General features: G+C 41.3%; 2 protein-coding genes across 4 annotated transcripts in view; one reads left to right on the top strand and one right to left on the bottom strand.

Annotated features, from left to right (window-relative positions):
- Positions 1 to 1,732: 1,732 nt before the first annotated feature.
- Positions 1,733 to 5,752, top strand: selenop (selenoprotein P). The gene is given in 8 exon segments (XM_080037173.1): positions 1,733 to 1,828; positions 2,539 to 2,772; positions 3,391 to 3,603; positions 3,702 to 3,819; positions 3,979 to 4,287; positions 4,291 to 4,373; positions 4,375 to 4,387; positions 4,390 to 5,752. Coding segments are annotated over 7 exon segments (1,062 nt in total). The 5' UTR covers positions 1,733 to 1,828; positions 2,539 to 2,569; the 3' UTR covers positions 4,513 to 5,752.
- Positions 5,753 to 8,703: 2,951 nt separating this feature from the next.
- Positions 8,704 to 20,131, bottom strand: part of ghra (growth hormone receptor a) — a 31,805-nt gene continuing 20,377 nt past the window's right edge. For all 3 annotated transcript variants that reach the window (XM_080046892.1, XM_080046891.1, XM_080046893.1), the window contains 8 exons: positions 18,666 to 18,801; positions 18,352 to 18,521; positions 17,550 to 17,728; positions 16,669 to 16,822; positions 16,404 to 16,494; positions 16,086 to 16,155; positions 14,778 to 15,016; positions 8,704 to 14,410 (listed from right to left, as the gene is read on the bottom strand). In XM_080046892.1, the coding sequence (XP_079903018.1) occupies positions 13,627 to 14,410; positions 14,778 to 15,016; positions 16,086 to 16,155; positions 16,404 to 16,494; positions 16,669 to 16,822; positions 17,550 to 17,728; positions 18,352 to 18,521; positions 18,666 to 18,801 (1,823 nt within the window). In that variant the 3' untranslated portion in view covers positions 8,704 to 13,626. The remainder of the gene's footprint in view (positions 14,411 to 14,777; positions 15,017 to 16,085; positions 16,156 to 16,403; positions 16,495 to 16,668; positions 16,823 to 17,549; positions 17,729 to 18,351; positions 18,522 to 18,665; positions 18,802 to 20,131) is intronic.

The following is a 20,131-nucleotide window of genomic DNA, read 5'->3' as shown; positions in this document are numbered from 1 at the left end:
GCGATACTAAAAAAGCAGCCGCTAGCAGGTACCAGGTACCATGAAATTGCGGTGGAAACGCCAAAAATGGGAGTTGAGTTGAGTCGAGTCGAGCTGATACCATGCGGTGGAAAAGCGCCATAATAGTCTGGTTTCACAGTGACACTGTAAACGAGGGACGCTGGGTCATAGAATAAGCTTGTCAGCACAATGCTCGGATGTCATGCTCTGCTGTATCAGCTGACAGCTACACATCAATGTTACATCTCACTGCACTAACTATCTGGTGGTGTTTATAAACACTGATTCCTGCATTCACTGTATACACACACTGATAGGGGTTTCTGTCTGTAACCCTTACACCTGCAGCCTTCATGTGTTTATGTTCTCGTCTGTTTGTTAGTGTCTTTGAGGAGCTTTGATTTGAACTCAGTTTGTGCATGGCAAGATTACTGCTTGTGTATTCGAGCAGCAAAGTGCGTTCCCATATGTTAAAACGTATACTAAGTCAAGTTGGGGCAGCCAAAAAAACATAATCGAGAAAAACAAAAACACCTTTAAGTTATAACAGCAGGCTGCAAATATAGCACGTTGGCAATTACATTGTCTGATATTACGCGGCCACTACATTTAGTATGTCCTTTGCTGCTCACCATGGTTCATTCAGTAAAGAGCTTGGTGTCATATTTCTACCTTTTTTTGTGTGTTATTCTTTGTTAAACCACAAGCTCACCGACATTTGTTGGCCAACTGCCCTTTGACATAGTAGCCTCCAAACAGTGATCACCCCGCCACAGAATGCATGCCCTATGTCTGACGATAGATACTGTAGACACCAAGTCCGTCCTCATTGGACTTTGAGGCTGTTAACAGCTTCTTCTTTTTTTTACACCTAAACTGTTGATGTCACATAGCCTAGATAAGTGTCTGTGTCTTCATGTTATGCAATGTCTGCTTAATCACCTAAAACTTGGAAGCTTAGAATTACAGAAGAATTATACAAGAGTTCAAATGAATGTAGAATAATTTGGTAAAACACCTGAAGCTGTAGACTACATTATAGCTCCAGCAGCAGATGGATTTTGTATCTTTTGTGTTTTTATGTCCCTCCTAAATGTCTGTAGTATGAAGTTTCTTGAATTGAGCTTGAATTCATCTCATATATTTTTGGCCTGCCCTGAACCATAACAATTCAATTTGCTCACTTATGATGTCCCATGTTCACCACTATATGATCTCTTGGTAACATCTTCCTACTTTCTGTGTCAGTTAAACTGAAGGAAACTCTCTCAGAAAGGCGTGATTATCTGTCCTGTCTAGAGAGTATAGTGTAGAACTTTGAGATACATGCTGGAAAGCGACCAAATACCCTCCCTCTGTCCTCTCCCACTTCCCCTCTCTGTGCTGTAAGTAAAAAACAGAATTGCACAATGTTCTTCCATGTTCCTGAAGACTTATACACATTATACACTTCTATAATATACTTTACACATTGTAAAATATCTCAACATACATATCTCAATCAGCTGCATTGTATGGGCAACCTTTTCTCCTCAATCTTTTCTCAAAATGGAATTTGTCAAACCTCCAGTTGCTACAAACCATTTTACCATTAGGAAAATAAATGTTTTATTCCTTTAATTAACAGAACAAATTCATGTACTGTGACTTAAAAGAAAGTACGCATCAGCAAGCAGCTGAGGCTGAACTTTGTCCGCCCTTCAGAGTGGAAAACAACAGGCAGAGTATAAAAGGGGGAGTAGAGGGGGAAGCGACATGTTGTTGTTGAAGGAGTTGCTGCAACGCAGAGCTGAGCAGAGAGAACAAAAAAAACTTCTAAACCAAAAGGGTAAGTGAAAAAATTGCCTGTGTCCAGTAGCTTAAAATGCAGTGAATTCCAAGATTGTAAAAATGTTTTTCTAGTGTTTTATATTGAATACAAACTAAAAGGACACATTTGAAGAGACAGTACCGAAGGGTATTTTGCAATACAGTACATTTGAACCTTTCTTGAATGCAAACTTTGTCTATGAGTATGCATTGTGTCCTATTGCAACCAGCCAAAGATCCATTTATTATTTCACCGTGTATTTTTTCAAATACATTGAACATTATTTAAACTCATGCATGTGGAAACAAATTGTACAAATGAAAGCGTTTTGCTTTCAACATTCATGCACGCTTCCTGTCGGACTATTTGTGGTTTCTTTTGTAGTTACTGTGTGTATCCGTGGGCTTAAAGTCATATAAAAACAAACATGAGCACCCATTTGGGAACTTTGTTTACTATACCAGTTGCAGTCCCCCTGCTATGTGGCTGGATCCTGTCCAGCCAGCACCAGGGTGATAAGAGGACACTCTTTGGCAGAATACCTAGGACAATATGGAGAATAATAACCTTTGTCTGACCTTTTGTGAAATTCCTATGATTTTTTTTTCTGCTGACTTTGACCAATGTCTGATGTTCTCCCCTCTTCCCTTTTTTTACTCTTTTCACCTCCCTCTGCCCCCATTCCCCAACTTCTCCCTCCTCCCACCACTATCTATCCCCCTCCTCAGCATAGTGGGCCAGTGCAGAGGCAGCACAGCCATGTGGGCGTGCCTCAGCCTGCTCACCACTCTGTGCCTGCTCCATGGGGGCGGGGCAGAGAGTGAGGGGGGCGGGCCGGGCTGTCAGCCGCCTCCAGCCTGGAAGATAGGAGAGGTGGACCCCATGAAGGAGGCCATGGGCCGTGTGACGGTGGTGGTCCTCTTCCAGGCCAGCTGATTGTTCTGCTTGGTGCAGGCTGGCCGGTATGTAAAAATGACATTATATTGCAACACACCTGAATTCCTAAATATAAGATGAGATAAGAAAAGATAAGTTATACTTTATTGTCAAGTTCACATTTGGAGGGATTTGGAGTGATTAAAAACACAGGTATGATAAAACCGATTAATAAGTAATCAAGTCAAATATCATAATGCACCATAATAAATAATATTGTAAAACCACTAAACACTGGTCTGGAAAAAAAAATTGATAAGTAATGTATCAAATCACAATATCATTATGCATCATAATTAATTAATAAATAAATAAATAAATAAATAAATAAATAAATAAATAAATAAATAAATAAATAAATAAATAAATAAATAAATAAATAAATAAATAAATAGTACTGCTAGACATACATAGTGATGTTCAATATTGTGATGGATGATGGAATGATTGATTTTTGTAGCGGTTTAGCCTGCAGTTTGGCATTCTGTACCAACTCAAACTCTGTGGCTAAGTATGACATTCACACTGCTAGGATGTGTTACTGAAATGGTATCAGATATCTACAGCGTCTGTTAAATGTCATGGCCTTTTTCTGCAAGGCTGACACTCAAACTCATGGTGGCTTATTTCCCTCATATGAGCAGATTGGACGGCCTGCGCCAGAAGCTAGAGGGACAGGGTCTGAAGGATGTGGTCTACATGGTTGTTAACCACCAGGGGGCGCCAGCACAGCGCCTGCACGCCCTGCTGGCAGAGAAACTGTCAGAGAACATCACACTCTACAAGCAAGAGGAACATCAGCCTGATGTCTGGCAGACACTGAACGGAGAGAAAGATGACTTTTTCATTTATGACAGGTGTGTTACCTGTAGTGGATGGTTCATTCATATTTTGCAAGGGAAATCAAAAACAAATTCTTCTCAACATCCATGCTTTTCTTTCCTTTTGCCATTAGGTGTGGTCGTCTCACCCAACACATTTCCCTTCCATACACCATCATCGGACAGGGCCATGTTGAGGGTGCGATCAAAGACGCCTACTGCAAACGCACTTGTGGGGACTGCACATATGAGGTACTGACCACATGTAACTTCAAGGATGCATGTTGATTGAAGCAAACACAAGTCCTCCGATAATATTTCATAAATATCACATTTAACAAAGATAAGCTCATGCATCAAACTAATTATTTTGCCATTGTTTCAATTTGTCCTCTCCTTATCTCTCCACAGAGCGGTGAGACCCCAGAGGAGTGCAACGTGAGATCCGATGCCCAGCCTGATGCAGACAGGGCTCCAGCTGCAGAGGAAGACACTGCTCACGGTCACAGGCATGGTGGCCACCATGGACACCACCATGGTCATGGTCATGATGGTCTGAACCCCCGGGCCTCTGGCCAGGGCCGGGATCACCACCATGGTCATCATCATGGGCGTGACCATGGGCAGAGTCAGAGTCAGCAAGGTGGTGCATCTCAAATGCAACGGCCTTTAGATATGGGCCAGATGCCACAGGAGGCCCTAGTGGCCCCTGTGATGCCTTGAGCAGCAGAGAAGGCAAGGTGAAAGTCAAAACACAGCTGACAGTGGACAGCAGGCTCTGACAATGAAGCCTCTCCTAAGTCCAGCTGATGCTGACACTGACGCAGGCTGTTTGGTCCTGCAGGGAGCGAGCAGCCGGTGGGTCTGTGACACTGTGACGAGGCATTACCCGCCTCCTGACAGTGACACGGGCTGACGGCGACCAATGATGTCAGGGAGACCTGACAGTGACGCTTGCCCCCTGCTGACTGACAGCAGCCTCCGCCAGCCCCATGAGCCTGACCCGCAGGTGGGAGCTGAGCATGAGAGCAGCTGTAAGCTGGCTCTCATATCAGCCTCATATTAATACCAGCCAGAAACACCTGGGGTAAAGCGCTCTATTTACCAACAAGTATTACCCTGAGAGAGGGCAGTGCAGTCCCTGACAGCATGGATGGAGGATAGATGAACAGGTGAAGTTCAACATCAAATTGATAAAGATTCTTCCAAAAGAAACAAAACCACCAAGGCATGTAATTCGATTTGGAAAACAATTTGAAACCATTTGATTGTTCTTTAAAGAATATATGCTGTGGTTCACCTGTGTCAGTATGTCTGTCAGTAAGATGCTCTAGCCCTGTCTCAGGAGTGAATGTGGTTGTCATGTTCATAAACTGTCTCCTCCATTTAGCTCTTTCCATCCTTTATGAAAGCAGGTGCGGAAACTACGCTCTAGTGGCGTCTGTTTGAAGTCTGGCTGGAGAGAGAGGAGAGAATGGTTCAAGAACATGATAAACAACTTAAAACACTTCAATGTCCAGTATCAAAGGATATTTGAGGGAACAGAAACATAAAATACCACAAAGAGGAAATTCGAGAGGATACTATAAAAGTTAATCAGATTTTAAGAAACGGGTAACTTTAGAAAATCTTTGAAGAAGGTGAATTTTATATTAAATTTGCAATAAGTGCTGAAAGCACTGGCTTTAAAAATCGGAAAAAGTCCTAAGAACGCGTTTGTCTTTTGGGCACGCTATTCATCATGGTTCTTGAGCACATAAAGTGTAACAGTAGTAACTACCACAAATTACTTTATTTTTGTTTTGGAAGTTAACATGAATCAGGTGTATCTTTTACCACAAACATTTTTAATGTTAGTATGTGTGTACTTGGCATTCCTGTTGATGTTTTTTTTTTAATATGCTTTTTTCTAGATTTGCTAAGTAGGTTGCAAAATGCATACAATTATACAAGGCTTGCTTAAAAACAAATATAAGGCTCTATTGTTTGGAGAAGAAAGAAAATGAGAGTCAAGGAATGAACAATTGTTTGAATACACTCTGTACTTAATGATGGTTTCTGTGGAAAGACGCCAGTCACCCTGAAAATCTGATGCTCGCACAGAGAACTGTATTGTGTTAAGGTTGTCAAACATGGAATTGGAAACTGCAAATTGAATAAAGTTGGACAGTGAGTCACTTTTTAAGATTGCTTGTGTGTCTTTGTGTGTTGTCTTGTCTATGTTGGTGGGGAGAGACTCTTGGCGGTACATGTCAACAATCCTGCATGTGACTCCATCAAAGCAGAGGGATCATGTTACCACTACTTAATTCCATATTTGTTATATGCAAAAGAGTCTGTGGCATGCCATTCAAGTCCAACAATGCACAGACGTGTCTTGTGCTGCGATGTAGAAACAACTGTTTTCATTAGGAAATATTTTGGAGAAGATTTATGTAACGTGTGGTACTGAGCTGGTTTGCAACATATTTGTCAGCAGATGGCGATGAAGGTCTATACTTATAAAAATCTAAAAAACTACCACACTCCTAACATGTAACTGGTGAGTTTTCTGATGGAGCTGGTCCTCCTTCTTGAACTCATATATGCATACCACATTCTTTGACAGCTGACAGCCAAATTAGCTTTCAACCCAACTGCCTCTGCTTTTCAAATCCTGGACTAAATTGACCTTATTATTCATGCATAATATAGCCATTTTCCTCTACTTTCCTCTGTCACACATGTGCTATTGACACATGCCATTTCAAATGCAGGGGTTCAAACTATCCTGCATTTGCACGCACGCTGCTAGCCACACGTACGTCACGTTTTCCAGTGTTGGCTTGACATATTTGCAGGAGTGGTCAATGGGTGACGAAAGTGAGTTCCGATCATTTCAGAAAACGCACGATGGAATTTAAGTAAAAATGGAAAATTAAAATATTCTTTCCTGTTTTTAGTCGGTGGTTTGACACATTTTGGTTTCTCAACTATATAACTGGATAATACAGCCTTTGTTTGACTTATACAAGCTTTTCAGTTAGTTAGATGTTGTGCTATTTAGAATAGCCTTGAATGCATGCAGTATTAACAATGCAACTAATGGTGAGCCACTGCAGGCAAAAACAAATGCTTTTCAAATGCTGGTCAATTTTAAATTTGTTGGCTATATTTGCTTTTCATAACATCTTCCTTTAATTAATAAAAGGTCCGGAATGCACATTGATGTGTTTATTTTACTTTACCTGGGTTATTTGCGTATGCAATTTTCTTCTATAAAATGCTTTTTGTAACGGCTGGACAGGGAGGACACAGGCGCAGAGACAGTACCAGTTTAAGAGGTTTATTTAGAAGGAATCTGGGGTTTTGGGCCGGGCTCCGGAGTGGGCTGGCAGGCATGGGGGTCCAGGGGGATGTGCCAAGGGGAGAATCCGGGGAGACGAGCAAAGGCAGGCAAGAGCAGGCAAGCAGGGGTGTCCAGGGAGGGAGAGCTGGCTGGCTGACAAGGGCTGGAGATGGTGGCAGGAGTCAGGCTGGGAGATGGGTAACAGAGTTTACAATCTGGCAGTGTCTGGAAGGTTGAACCGGGTATATGTAGAGCAGTAGATTAGTAGATTGGTGGCAGCTGTGGATGCTGGTGCCTGGCTCCTGCACACCTGACTCCAACCCTGCAATCAGACCAGACAAGGGAAAGGGGAGAACACCACAACAAAGGGCTTGAGGCCTAGGCAGGATCGTAACACTTTTACCACCAATATATCAACATTATTTTTTTTTCTATTCTCTGAATAAACATTTTAAAATTCTAAAGCACTAACAACAACACTTTCAATAATCATTCTTAGCACTATTTTGAAGGTTATTCTGAAGGATTTGTTCATACAATGTTAATTGTTTGATACATTTTACATTTACAGCAGAAAATGCTTTTTTAAGACATGTATATAGAAATGTTTGGTTTTTAAATTAACAAAAAAGGCTGTATCCAAAGTCTGTTCTGTTCAAACTTTGGACACTAATATGCTCTAAAAAAATGCTCTAAAGAAATTAAACAAAAAGATTAAAGAGATGAAAAAGTACACATAATTAGTTATATCTTAACATTTCTGAAAAATTGTAATACAGAAAATAATCGTTGGAATGTGAAACAACTAGCAGAATTTCATGATGATATATGTAAGGCAAGAATTTTACCCAGTTCCCCTACAGTGTCTTGTCTTAAACTCATTTTGTAACGATAACACATACAAACAGATGTCAAAGCACAGCTCAAAACCTGTGACACTGTCTTCAAGACTCAAAGAGCAACACCCGGTGCTCAGTGTAATGTATCTGAATTGCCTGTCTGACTGTGTGTCTGAAAAGGTCAACAAGCAACCGGAGGTAATAAATGAGGCTGAGGTGGACTGCTTGTGTGGGCGTAATTGGGCTGAAGATCCAATACTGGGGAACAGGGACTTATGGGTAATTACCTGCAATGTCCTGAGACGAAGAGTTGTGAGTGGCTGTCTCTCTGATTCAATCAGCCCCACACAGAGCAGTGCAATACAAAGCCTCTGTCCTAATTGTCCGATATGCTTTCCCCACGATGCACAACTGTTTCTGTGGCCATTTCCTCTCCACTTACTCCAGCAGGGAAATAGAGAGAGAGAGAGAGAGATTCACTTGTGAACTCACTCACACACAAATATGGCCTCTGTGTTGCTCACAAACAAGTATGCATGCACTCTACCTTACAAAAACAACACTCTCACACAAAACGTACACAACGCAGGCCACAGTATGCTGCACATATTGTCCATTGACATCTTATTCTGTCACTGAGTTCTGCTCTGTGGCGGTGACCTTTGCTGTGAAGTATGCTGCTTGTGTCATTTTCAATGAAACAGTTGGCAGCGAGTTCAAGAGGTCTTGTGAAAACGGTTCAGCGAGTTACATTTCATATTGAATCAGAATTCCCATCAGTAACATGATCTTGACATCCCACTGAAAGGTAGTTAGTGGCAGTAACTTTCGCATTACCAAAACTAACATTAGATTATTTGTTTCGAATAAATTCAATTGGTCCAATGTGCACAGAGTTGGGAAGATTCTCTGCAAAATGTCACTGCAAAAAATAAATGTAAAAATAAAAGAAGGACAAGATGATTGAGATGTTGTATATACATTTATTGTGTAACTTGTTGAAAGCTTATCGATCACACATACAACAGCAGAAAGGCTCAAATTGTAAGAGAACAATATCAAATCATCTAAGATCAATACAGTTCTTGGCCTGGACTTAAACAGCAGCAAAGAGACAAGCACAGTGGCTCCAAGGTCAGGGGGGAGGGGGGGGGGGGGGGGTCTAAAAATATGATTGAGAAATGAAAAGAAATAAAGCAAAGTCACATTTATTTATGGAGCCAATGCAAAAGGACAAATTGTGTTGTTGATTTTTTTTTCACACTCATGACCGCATTGTTGCCATTTCCAATTCTGTTGTCTAGAATGGACGACACGTCGCAGAGTAACAGTGCACACATTGCTCATGCTGTCCCAAACACAGACATTAGATAAGGCGGCAAGGTGATCTATGGGCTGAGCACACAAATTAATAACACATAGATAGAAATATAGTGGAGCCACTAAACCAAGCCATAAAAAACAGGGTGTATACGCTGTACTCAAGTCAATAATTAAATACTAATTTCCCCAACAATGTCTGCCTGAATGCTTTTCATTTGATATAGAGTTACAACCAGCACAAATCCCAGCTATCAAAATTATTTCCAAGCTCAACAGAGTGACACACAACCCTCCCTTTGACCCAATGTAAACTGTGAAGCTGGAGGCTACAAAAATACACCATTATAAAACACTGTAGCCCCTTCATATGCACTTTTCAATTATGAAATGCTTGAATTACATAGTGGGAGAAATATAAGAGTGTCAAATTAAAGTAAAACTATTTCACTATTTTCTGCTTATGTTTCCATAAATCTAATAACAAACATTAAATACTCCATTACAGTACATCATTCTATCAATCTGGTAGTGTAAAACATGTCCATAAACATATACTATGCAGAACAAAAATGCTTAATAATATCGAAAGTTCCTCATTTTCTGATTATTGTGCTGAATAAAAAAACATAATGCTCTATTATAATATCAGTTAAATCATGGACTTGATTTAGTCCAAAACACAAAATCTTATTACAATTTTTTTAAAACATCAGATATATATTTTTATATATATATAAATGTATCTGCGTGCGTGTGTGTGTGTGTGTGTGTGTGTGTATTCGTGTGTGCAAAGTGCTTTATTCGAAAATGTCTGTAACATGTATAAGCCTGAAATAACAGTATGGCCAATAACAGAACACCACATTAAGAATGAGCTCATTGTGAACTGGCAAAACAAAATTGCAAACAAAATAAAGTAAACACCTGTACAGTAAGCTTGAACAGAAAAAGCATCTCCGATATATCTACCTTTCTATAACCTTAAAAAAAACACTGGTAACACTTTATAATAAGGGTACATTAATTAACTGTTAGTTAATGCTTAATCAAGGCTTAATAAGCATTTACTAAGCATTACCTAACTCTTACTACATGATTAGTAAATACTTAATAAACATAAACTAAACATTAACAAAATGTTAAGCTTAGTTTATGCTTAACTAAGCATTAGTTAACAGAGCATTAACTAACTGTTAATACCTAAGCATTAACCCTATCGTAATGCTTAATAGGCATTAACTAACTGTTAACTAATGTACCCTTATTTTAAAGTGTTACAAAAACACTCATTGAGTTCACCTTTTTTTCTTTTTCCCCTCTTTTAGCTTTTCCTTAATAAAGTAATTGCATTGCATATTCCAGTTTGCACACATTTACAATCACCACAGTACAACTGAACCAGAACCTTAACCTTACTCGATGATCTGGACTTCCTTCATATACACAGAGAGTCTTCTGGTGAATCTTTAAATGAGTGTAGGACTGTGAAAGCTGGATGAACATTACCAGGTGACTGTATTGTGGCTTGACTTTTGGGCAAAACTGTCCTCCTATTGCTACTAATAACCGAAACCAAATCACACCTTCCCATTTCTCCCAGGCAACACAACATTTTCAGACATCAGAATCATTCAATTTGCAGCTTTCATCACAAACATTTTACACAGTAGCGAGTGTTGCACTCTCTTGAATGACCCATTTTCCACCACAGTAAGGCTTGAATGCAGGAAAAACACATGTACCGAGCAGCAATATACCGCAATTAGTAATATTAATGACATAAAAATATATACTTGAAATCTTACACGCATTAGTTAATATATTAAGACATTTCTGCGACAGCATTGACTTGCTGGTATAATCAGCACTAGGCATCAACAGTAGAACACTGAGCTCTTTTCAATGAGAGAGAGAGAGAGAGAGAGAGAGAGAGAGAGAGAGAGAGAGAGAGAGAGAGAGAGAGAGAGAGAGAGAGAGAGAGAGAGAGAGAGAGAGAGAGAGAGAGAGGGGAAGAGAGAGAGAGAGGAGGAGGGAGGGACAGGTAGACAGATAAGAGAGAAATGGCACATATTTATCATATTCACATTTTTTTAAATTGTCATTTTATGGCTCTTGCTTTGCCTCTCTTCGTTATGATTCAACAGACCTATTCTCGCTATGTCATTCTACTTATCCCAAGGATGATTCCAAAACAACATGTTTCACAGGCAGGATGTGTTTCCTTTGCACAAAGTCTGTTTTGTTTACGCTGAGATGGGCCCATTTGGAAGCTGCCTGTTGTATTCAACAACACTCCTGACCCATTCACAGACATGTTGAAAAGAAAATGAATTGTGTTGCATCACAAAGCCATGTGCATCGCACTCATTTAAGGCAAATGTTTCTGATGGTGTGTGTGTGTGTTTGTTTGTGCATGCAAGCATGTTACTGTGTTAGTATATATGCAGGTTTTTACTAGTGAACCTACGTAAAGAAAGGCTTTACAACGATTCACCTATTTATACAATGACTTGCCTGTACACAGCAAGGCATACATTGTAATCATGTTGTTGGCATACTTTAGCACATAAATGACAAGCAAATAACACTATCATAGGCACAGGTGATTAACTCTGTGTACTTGGCAAAACATGACATGTATAAAACGTTAGCTAATTACAGCTATTACATACTTTTCACAGTCTTTCAACTTGTTCCAGTTGCTGACCCTGCAATACTACACTGTGTGCACAATTATTAGGCAAGTTGTATTTTTGAGGATTCATTTTATTATTGAACAACTACAGTGCTCTCGGTCAATCCAAAATGTTAAAGAATCTAAACCTGAATGTTTACGAAAGTTGAAGTGAGGTTTTGTCTTTCTTATGAGAATATATACAGTATATTCTCGTAAGAAAGACAAAACCTCACTTTTACTTTTCTTTAACATTTTGGATTGACCGCGAGCACTGTAGTTGTTCAATAATAAAATTAATCCTCAAAAATACAACTTGCCTAATAATTGTGCACGCAGTGTATTTGCAACATGAAACAAATTCAGCTCCCAAGTAGAAAAGCTTGCTCATTAACTTTTCAGTTTAAGTGACGGATTATGAGTGAGCGCGCTGGCTGTAAACGTGAGACTTGGCTGCTGTTACAGGATGAAATGCGATATCTGGTTTCTCTGTACTGCTGGCTGTGTGTTTGTGTCCCTTCCCCCCATTCGGCTAAATCACTGAATAAACTTGCCCATGAGCAAGGCACTTGGTGGTGCTCAGTTTTTTACAACAGCACTGTTTGTACTGAGCGGCTCCCAGATGTGAATGAATGGGAATAAACCCTTCCTCTTGTGACAAGACCCGCTTTTAGGTGCTGTGAAGGACATGCTTTTAGAATGCATGTCAGAATAAAATTAAAACAGGCAAACTCAGCTTAAAATAAAAATTCAATGCTGACATGTATAATCAGTCTGGGATATTCAATGCCTTCCAGAAATGAATTGAATTGAGTTGATGAAATGTTGTAATTTCCCTTTTATTCGTCACCCCTGCTTCTACTTCACTTAGGGTTTTCATTTGCCATTCAATTATCCCCCATGGAAAGTGATACAATAGTATACTTAGGGACTCTACTGACTTAGTTTTATTGTTGTCAATGTTCTTGTCCCAATTGCACATCTGTGCATGTGCTTTTGTGCTGCATGTTTCTTCAGTTGTTAAAATAATTGAATCTACTATACTAAAAAATATTGTGACATCATCTACTCTATGTTAGGCCACTCAATCGTGTAAAAGTATGAACAGCATTCCATTGAACGAAATGAAGCCAGGAATGCTAATTTAAACTGCATAGTTGTGTTTTCAACTTTACTTTGGGGTGAATTGTAACTTTAACTAATGCCTTTTTTGTACAAAAATATATCTCTGGTGGAGTAATACGGAGATGGCATGATGAGATAAGAAATGTATGTATACAAAATAAGCTACAATTGAGCGTCAAAACACTGCCAGCAAGAGGTATCAATGACATCAATGACTTTTTCTTGGTGTAGTGTAAAAAGTAGAATGTGCTTTTCCTCTTCGCCCAATAAATCATACACTGACATCCCTCTGTAAGATTAAGACTTCCATAGTTTCATTACCGTAATGCGATCCAGGGCAGTGTCGCAGTGAACTAGTGTCCTTCCAACTCATTAAAACCACAGTCACTCAGCCTATTACCTGTCTGAGTCTCGTTGTGCACAGATGTCTATACAAATAGAGCGAAAACTGCGCCTTTGGTTTAACTTTTTTGGCTGCCCCTTGCGTCAAATGAAACTGATGTAGCCCGCGACGTGTGAATGAGCCAAGAATGAGTCAAGAAATACAGCTAGTAGCTTTTTCACGTCTTCCCTTTTAGCGCCCATCCGAGAAGAACACTCCTCATCCACACTGTGTGCTTCGACTTATTTGGTTTCCAGCAGGTAAGGGATCATTCGGGATAGGGAGCAGGCTTTTGTCACTGTAGGGGGCGGGGGGGGGGGGAGGGGGGGACATTCCCGGTCAATCTACCATACACCCTATACAAGGTCTTATATAGTATTGTCATTTTTCAGGGTGAGAAGTTCTCCAGCAGGTCCGGGGTGATGTACCCTATGGGCATTGCCGGGAGGGCCTTGAGGGCGTGCTGGGGCAGGCAGGGAGGGGGAGAGTGGCGGGGGGGCGGGTTGAGGAGCAGACTGTGCTGACTGTTTACCTCCTGCACCACCGTGTAGTCTGCCACGGGGGCAAAGAACTGGGCAGGTTGGGGCGAGTCGGGCACAATGTAAGGGCACTGGTTCTCCTCTGTGCTGCTCGCAGGCTGTGGTTGTACGATGGTTTGATACTCTCCGGGCCTGGGGGAGCCGGGGGGAGGAGAAGGGGTGCTGCTAATAATCTGCCGTTGGGCGTTGTTGTAGCTCTCTGTGGTGTAGCCGCCGCTGCCTTCGGGATCCACCACCAGCAGCTGAAACGGCAGCTCCTGCTGCTTCTTTGCCTCCGTGTCTCTGGGCCCGTTGTTTCCCTTCTTCTTTTTCTCCTCCTCCTCCTCCTGGATTCTGAGCTGTTGGCCCGGAGAGAGCACCACACCTCCTGACGGCATCACGTTGCTGACCTGGGCGTAGAAGTCTGTGTTGACCCAAGTCCGGGGCCCTCCACTTTGGCTTTGGGTTTGGACGAGGAGGGGATTCTCCAGCAGTCCTCTCTCAGGGGCCGGGGGGGCTCTATCCGCCACATCCAAGGTGCTTTCTCTGTCCTCCGGTTGGCCCGGCAACAGGGTGGCCATCAGCAGTAGGGCGTCTTGGTCAGGCAGATCTGGGTCATAACAGCTGGCCCGGCCTGAGTCATCGTCGGGGAAGCTGTGAGGGAGAGGGTTGGGAAAACAAGAGGAAAAGAGAGAAGATGAAATTCATATTTGTAGGGTCATAGTCAAAGTCAAAGTCGCTTTATGGTCAATATCTTCAATATGTGCAAGACATACAGAGGAATAGAAATGACGTCTCTCACAGTGCAATAAGTACAAAAGCATAAAATAAGATAAGATGAAGTAAGTAATATATACAATACATCAAATATAAATAGTGCAAAAGGTATAGTACAGTATAGAAAAGTAAAAACATTGAAATGTGCAATTTCAGGAACATTATTTACAATATGTGCAATATGCAGTATTGGGCCACCCAACAGCATGCAGTCACTGGCTTTGCATGATAACCGGTGCCATACCTGATGGCATTGGAGCAGCCTGTGTTTGTGTGGTGGCTAACGGGCTGGGGCAGACCCAGGAGCCTCTGGGTGTCTGAGCTCTGGTTGTTTTCCTCCTTCTCTCCGGCCTCTGCATCCTCAGCATCCACCTCGATGAACTCCACCCAGGGCTCGTCTTGGTAGTAGTCCGGCGCATAAGTCGGGAGGCCGCCCATACCTCCGCCACTCAGGAAAAAATTCAACTCGTCTAGCTTCCCCTTCTGCGTGTGCAAACAAATGTACATGTATATGAGTGTGTCTGTTTTGCAAAACAAGTCCTCCCTTTTCCTTTTCTCTCAACACCACATTGCAGCTAATGTGAAAATGTTTGCAGCAAACCCAAAAGGCCTTGAGTTTCACCTTTGACTAGGAATGAAAAAAGCAGCGCCATTGTTGTTATTATTTATCATTATTATTTTGTTCCAATGGTATAGTTGTTTTGTGAAGAGCAAACATGCTGCGTTTTAAATGCATGCCACGTAATCTGGCAACAATACACCCACAACACAACCAAGACCCTTCTCACATCTTATTATCCTTCAGTGGTCCGCCTGTCCTTGTTCACTTACACAAAACAAGGGTGCCTGTTTGCTTTCATATTATTTATGGACAATATTTTTGATTTTATGTGATAGTTTGATACACAGGCTGTGATTGGGAAAGGGAAAGGGACAGTGGGCAATTCAATGATTACGTGGCCTGAAGTGCCTCAGAAAACTGAGCCACATGGATGTCCAGGGGCGTATGCTTTTAATCAAAATTACAATGGAAATGTAATCAAAAAACAGTGGTTACACAACACTTTATGTAATCACCTCACTGAATAAACAATGTGCAACTCTGTGTGTTGGCTGCTGCAAATCATTATCTATTGTTTGTGCATGAACAATAGAATACAGTGTATACTGCATATTTTAGGGTCTGACAGAGAGGAACAAAAATATGAAATTATAAGCCTATTTCTTTTTTTCAAATAAACAGATAGACATAGCCTACATCCAATAAAAGTGACTCATTAAATCATTTAAATGAAGGTATGTAATAAGTGGGGCATGCATTTCACAGTTGAAAAAACATTTGTCAGTAATCTCGGGAGGATAAACTATGTAATAGTGACACTGTTTTGAATTCCCACAGGCATTCTAAACATTTGGCATCTCCAGTACTGCAATCTCTTGTTACATATCGGCCAACATATTCACCAGCACTCAACAAGCCCAGACCAGGCATGCCAATATTTAGGTCAGGGTTTAGTACGTATGGCCCAACATAACACAGACATAAATATACCTTTAACATCTCTGGATCGATGCCTTTAATTTTGGGCACAGGAACCGGTGGCAACAGGATCATCATTAATCTGCAACGGCAGGGTGAGGAGGAGGACATGATGAAGACAGTCTGTTCACAGTTGTCACTATTTGTGCGTCTGTGTGCGTGTGTGTTTGGCATTTAAAATGAGGCCACACTTAGAGCCGCGCTGTCACAGACTGTGGCAAATGTTGCAAACATCTCTCCCCCTGTAACTGCTATAGTTAACGAAGTAGAGGTGGTATATGTTTTGGACATTATTGGTGTACAAGCATGAAACCGATTGTCTGTTCCTACCTGTGCTGCTGAGAGACCACAATTAGCAAAATGACTATGACGACGCCCGTGACTCCAAAAACAAAAACCAGTGTGATCGGGAAAGTAGATTCTAAAATAAAATAAAACAAGAAAGAGAACCCATCAGCATCATTGTCAACACTGCTACAATATGTCCTGGCAGTTCAAGGTGCTGCACCCTGTCCTGTCATAGGCCAGCCATGTCCATTTGTTGCATCGAACCAAAAGAGTGATTGCTCCACCGATTAACACTCTGTGGTCTTACCTTTGTTGGGAATCTCAGTGACCAGAATGAAGAGGGAGTCGCTGAACTGTCCAAACTTAGTGAAGGCGTGCATCCTGCAGCGGATGTGCACTTCGTACTCTTTTTCTATGTCCAGGCCGTAAATTGTTTGCTGGGTTTGCGGCACCATTGCCAACTGAAAAACAGAAACATGTGGGAAGAGAGAGAGTTTTAATTAATCAGAATAAGGAAAATAGTTTTTTGTTCATGCTAGCAGAAACAGCTGCAACCGAAGTATGAAACCGAATGTTTTTGGAAACTGGAATAGTGAGGTGCAATTTTTGAGTTTTGATGGAATGCCTCAGCGATTGCCCCTTGACACATTACACGAAAGACATACTGTTAGAATGGAGTTCTCCAAAACGTTTTCCAAGGGTGTGTTTGTCAGCCGTGCGGTAATGAATATGAGCCTGTTTGAGGTCCCATGGCCCCTGACCTACACATCCCTCCCTTCACTTCCCTCAGAGAGGCTGTGTTTTCCCAGAGGGCCTTGCTCTCATTTCCACTGCCTTGCCAACAAAGCTACACAGCGTTTTAGCCATAGGTTTTAGCCCTCAATAGTTTGTGGGGGAGGGGAAAGGAAACACAACACTTTGCCTGCATGACCTATCTACAATTCACTTTAAAGGGTGAATGTGTGTTTGCACTTGTTTGAGTGAGCTTGTGCCTGTGCAGGGAGGCATTTTGTCAACTTTTAAGGTGTGTCTTTACATATGTCAGGACATTTAACTCTGTGTGTGTGTGTGTGTGTGTGTGTGTGTGTGTGTGTGTGTGTGTGTGTGTGTGTGTGTGTGTGTGTGTGTGTGTGAAAGCCAAAGAGGAAGGGAGAACATTTCAGAGAAAGCAAATGCAAAAAGGCTTACAGATTCCCAGTGTGTAGTATTTTTGTCTCTGTACTGGATCTCGTACTCAAGTCTCATCCAGTAAGACTTGACGTCTGCAGAGGGCGGGGGCTCCCAGTTGACTTTGATATCATAACTTTGGCCAGAGGGACTTATTTTCAGCAGGGTCCAGTTTAGAGACACTGGTGGATCCGGACGTACTGGAAAAAGGCGAAAGTTGAACATAGAAAATTAATTAATGACTCTAAAAGGCAATTAATCATGTGTAGTTGAACACATTAGGAATTATATGTAGTACTATAAGTCAATGAATTAAAAACATTCACAGTTCAAAGTTGAGGTCATCTAGGCTGTTTGTATGTTTATGTGCAACATGATGTGTAGCCATATCAACCTAGAAAGCCTACTCTTTTCTGACGAGACATTAAAAAAAAGAATAATAAAAAAATGACATCAAAATACAATTAGACAGAGGTTGTAACATTGATTAAACTTTACGTTAACGCAAGAGCATTAAGGAAACATGATTAAAATTAAGCTAGTCTTAGTATTACCAGTTGTGGGGCTACAAATTTAAAGATTGTCTTGACAGGGGAACTAGGGATAACTTAATAATGTCAATAGAATTACAGGTCCCATCTATCAAGCTTTATGTTGACGATTTGATATGATGCCTCTCTCTTAATACATTTATCCAGCAATCTGTAACAATCTTCATATCATCATATATTCTTTTACAATTGAAATACAATGTAGAATTCCCCCTTATTCATTAGACATATGGTTATAGATCAGGATATGTGCATACATGTGTGATACTAACCTATGTTCTCCACAGTGAAACAGTCGTCGTCATCGTAATAGGTGACGTTGTTTTGTGTGCGGAGCTGCATGCAGTAGCGGGTCCAAATAGATGTATGGTTTGCATCGAAGAAGCACTCCCTATCTGAATAATTATACTCTGGGCACTCTTTCCATTCACTTGTGTGTGAGCTGAAGGGTGGAAAAAATGAAGGAAGAAACAGGATAAAAAAGGAAGAAATAAAGTTTTTAAATGGAATCACATATTAATCACACAAATATATATTTCAAGACAATGGCTTGAAATGTTTTCCTGCTAAAGTAGGTAGCTCTCACATTCCCTCTTTCTTAAGGTAGAAGACTCTGAGTGCTCCAGGATAGGACAGGTTGTGGAAGTTGCCTGGACTCCACCAACATCGGAATGTAGCCTGGTCCCTTGATACGCACTCGGTGAAATGAGGTTCAGAGGGAGCTGAAGGAGATTGAGAGAACGACAAAGGAAGGAAATGATCAGACGGAGACAGAACAAACGGTACAACTCAGACTGGAGAAGGCGGATCAATCACCTCTATTGATCTCTACCAGCTCTGTGAGGAGGGGGGGGGGGGTTAGATTTATCATTGTAACAAAACTGATACCCCCCCCTCCAATATATCTGCTGCTACTTAAAACCATGACGTCTGCCAATCGGCACAACCAACAGTCCCTTTTTCACAGTAGAAACAAGTAAGACACGTACTATATACTCTAAACCTGAGGGTAATAGTGAGGCAACATAAAATAATCCATTGTCGATGCAAACATTCTTGTTGTGAGTCTTATTTATGCACAAAGAGTTGTTTCACACATTCAGAATGCTTCTGAAACGTTTGACACCACATACTTTCCTTTAACTTATTTCCTTTGTACGCTTTGATGCACATTGCATAAAGCTAAACGCCGTGTCATTTGCAGCGGGAGCAACACTTGTGCAGGTGGGAGATAAGGCTTGGTCTAAAGCATCACGTTGATCTGAAATGTTACCCGTGACACATCTGTGAGTAGGAAAACAAAACACCTCATTGAAAGATTAAGTTCAATGTATTACCATTACACCTTTTAGATATATCCGCAGGAAAATCATACTATTTCCCCTACTGCCCCACCCAAGACCCTGAGTCAGACCTCTCTCCACCTCTCTCCCGTGACACCATGTCAGTCCTCATCACCGGTCTCCCCCCAGCCACCTCCCTCCCCCAGTCAGAGGACCAGTTTCTCATCCAGTTTGCAAATCCCAGGGTTTGGTGCAACCATAAATTAGCAACTGAAGGTATCATTGATTTCTGCTCTGCCCCGCTCTCCTCCAGGACTGGCAGCAGTATAAATCACAGACAGAACCCAGAACATAAACATGCTTCACAACACAAGGCAGGGAATTAAAGACAGACTGGAGCAATACGCAGGTAATGCCATAGGATAGATTTTAAAACCATGAAACGAGAATTATCTCTACATATTGAGGAGATTTACTGAATGCTGCTATAAAAGATGGAGCAGCATTCGGTGTGTGTACTCCATGTATGCATGCGACATGCATACAACCTTTTGCACCCAGACTCACCTGGCAAGCATGTATCCCAGGCTATTATACATAAACACACTTCTAACCACAGACACCACAACAAAACACCCCAACAAACAAGCCCAGCCCCAGGCAGGCTAGACTGCAAACACTCATCTTTCATCCCCACAGAATATACACCATTACTTTGATTGCTTTGCTTACTTCCCATTTGATGCCAACGTAGCCCCATAATTCACCA

This window comes from Ammodytes marinus (assembly GCF_949987685.1).
Source record: "Ammodytes marinus genome assembly, chromosome: 2".
NCBI classification, from domain to species: Eukaryota; Metazoa; Chordata; class Actinopteri; order Uranoscopiformes; family Ammodytidae; genus Ammodytes; species Ammodytes marinus.
The sequence above is the reverse complement of the archived record's forward strand: the minus strand, read 5'-3'. Positions and strand labels throughout refer to the sequence as shown.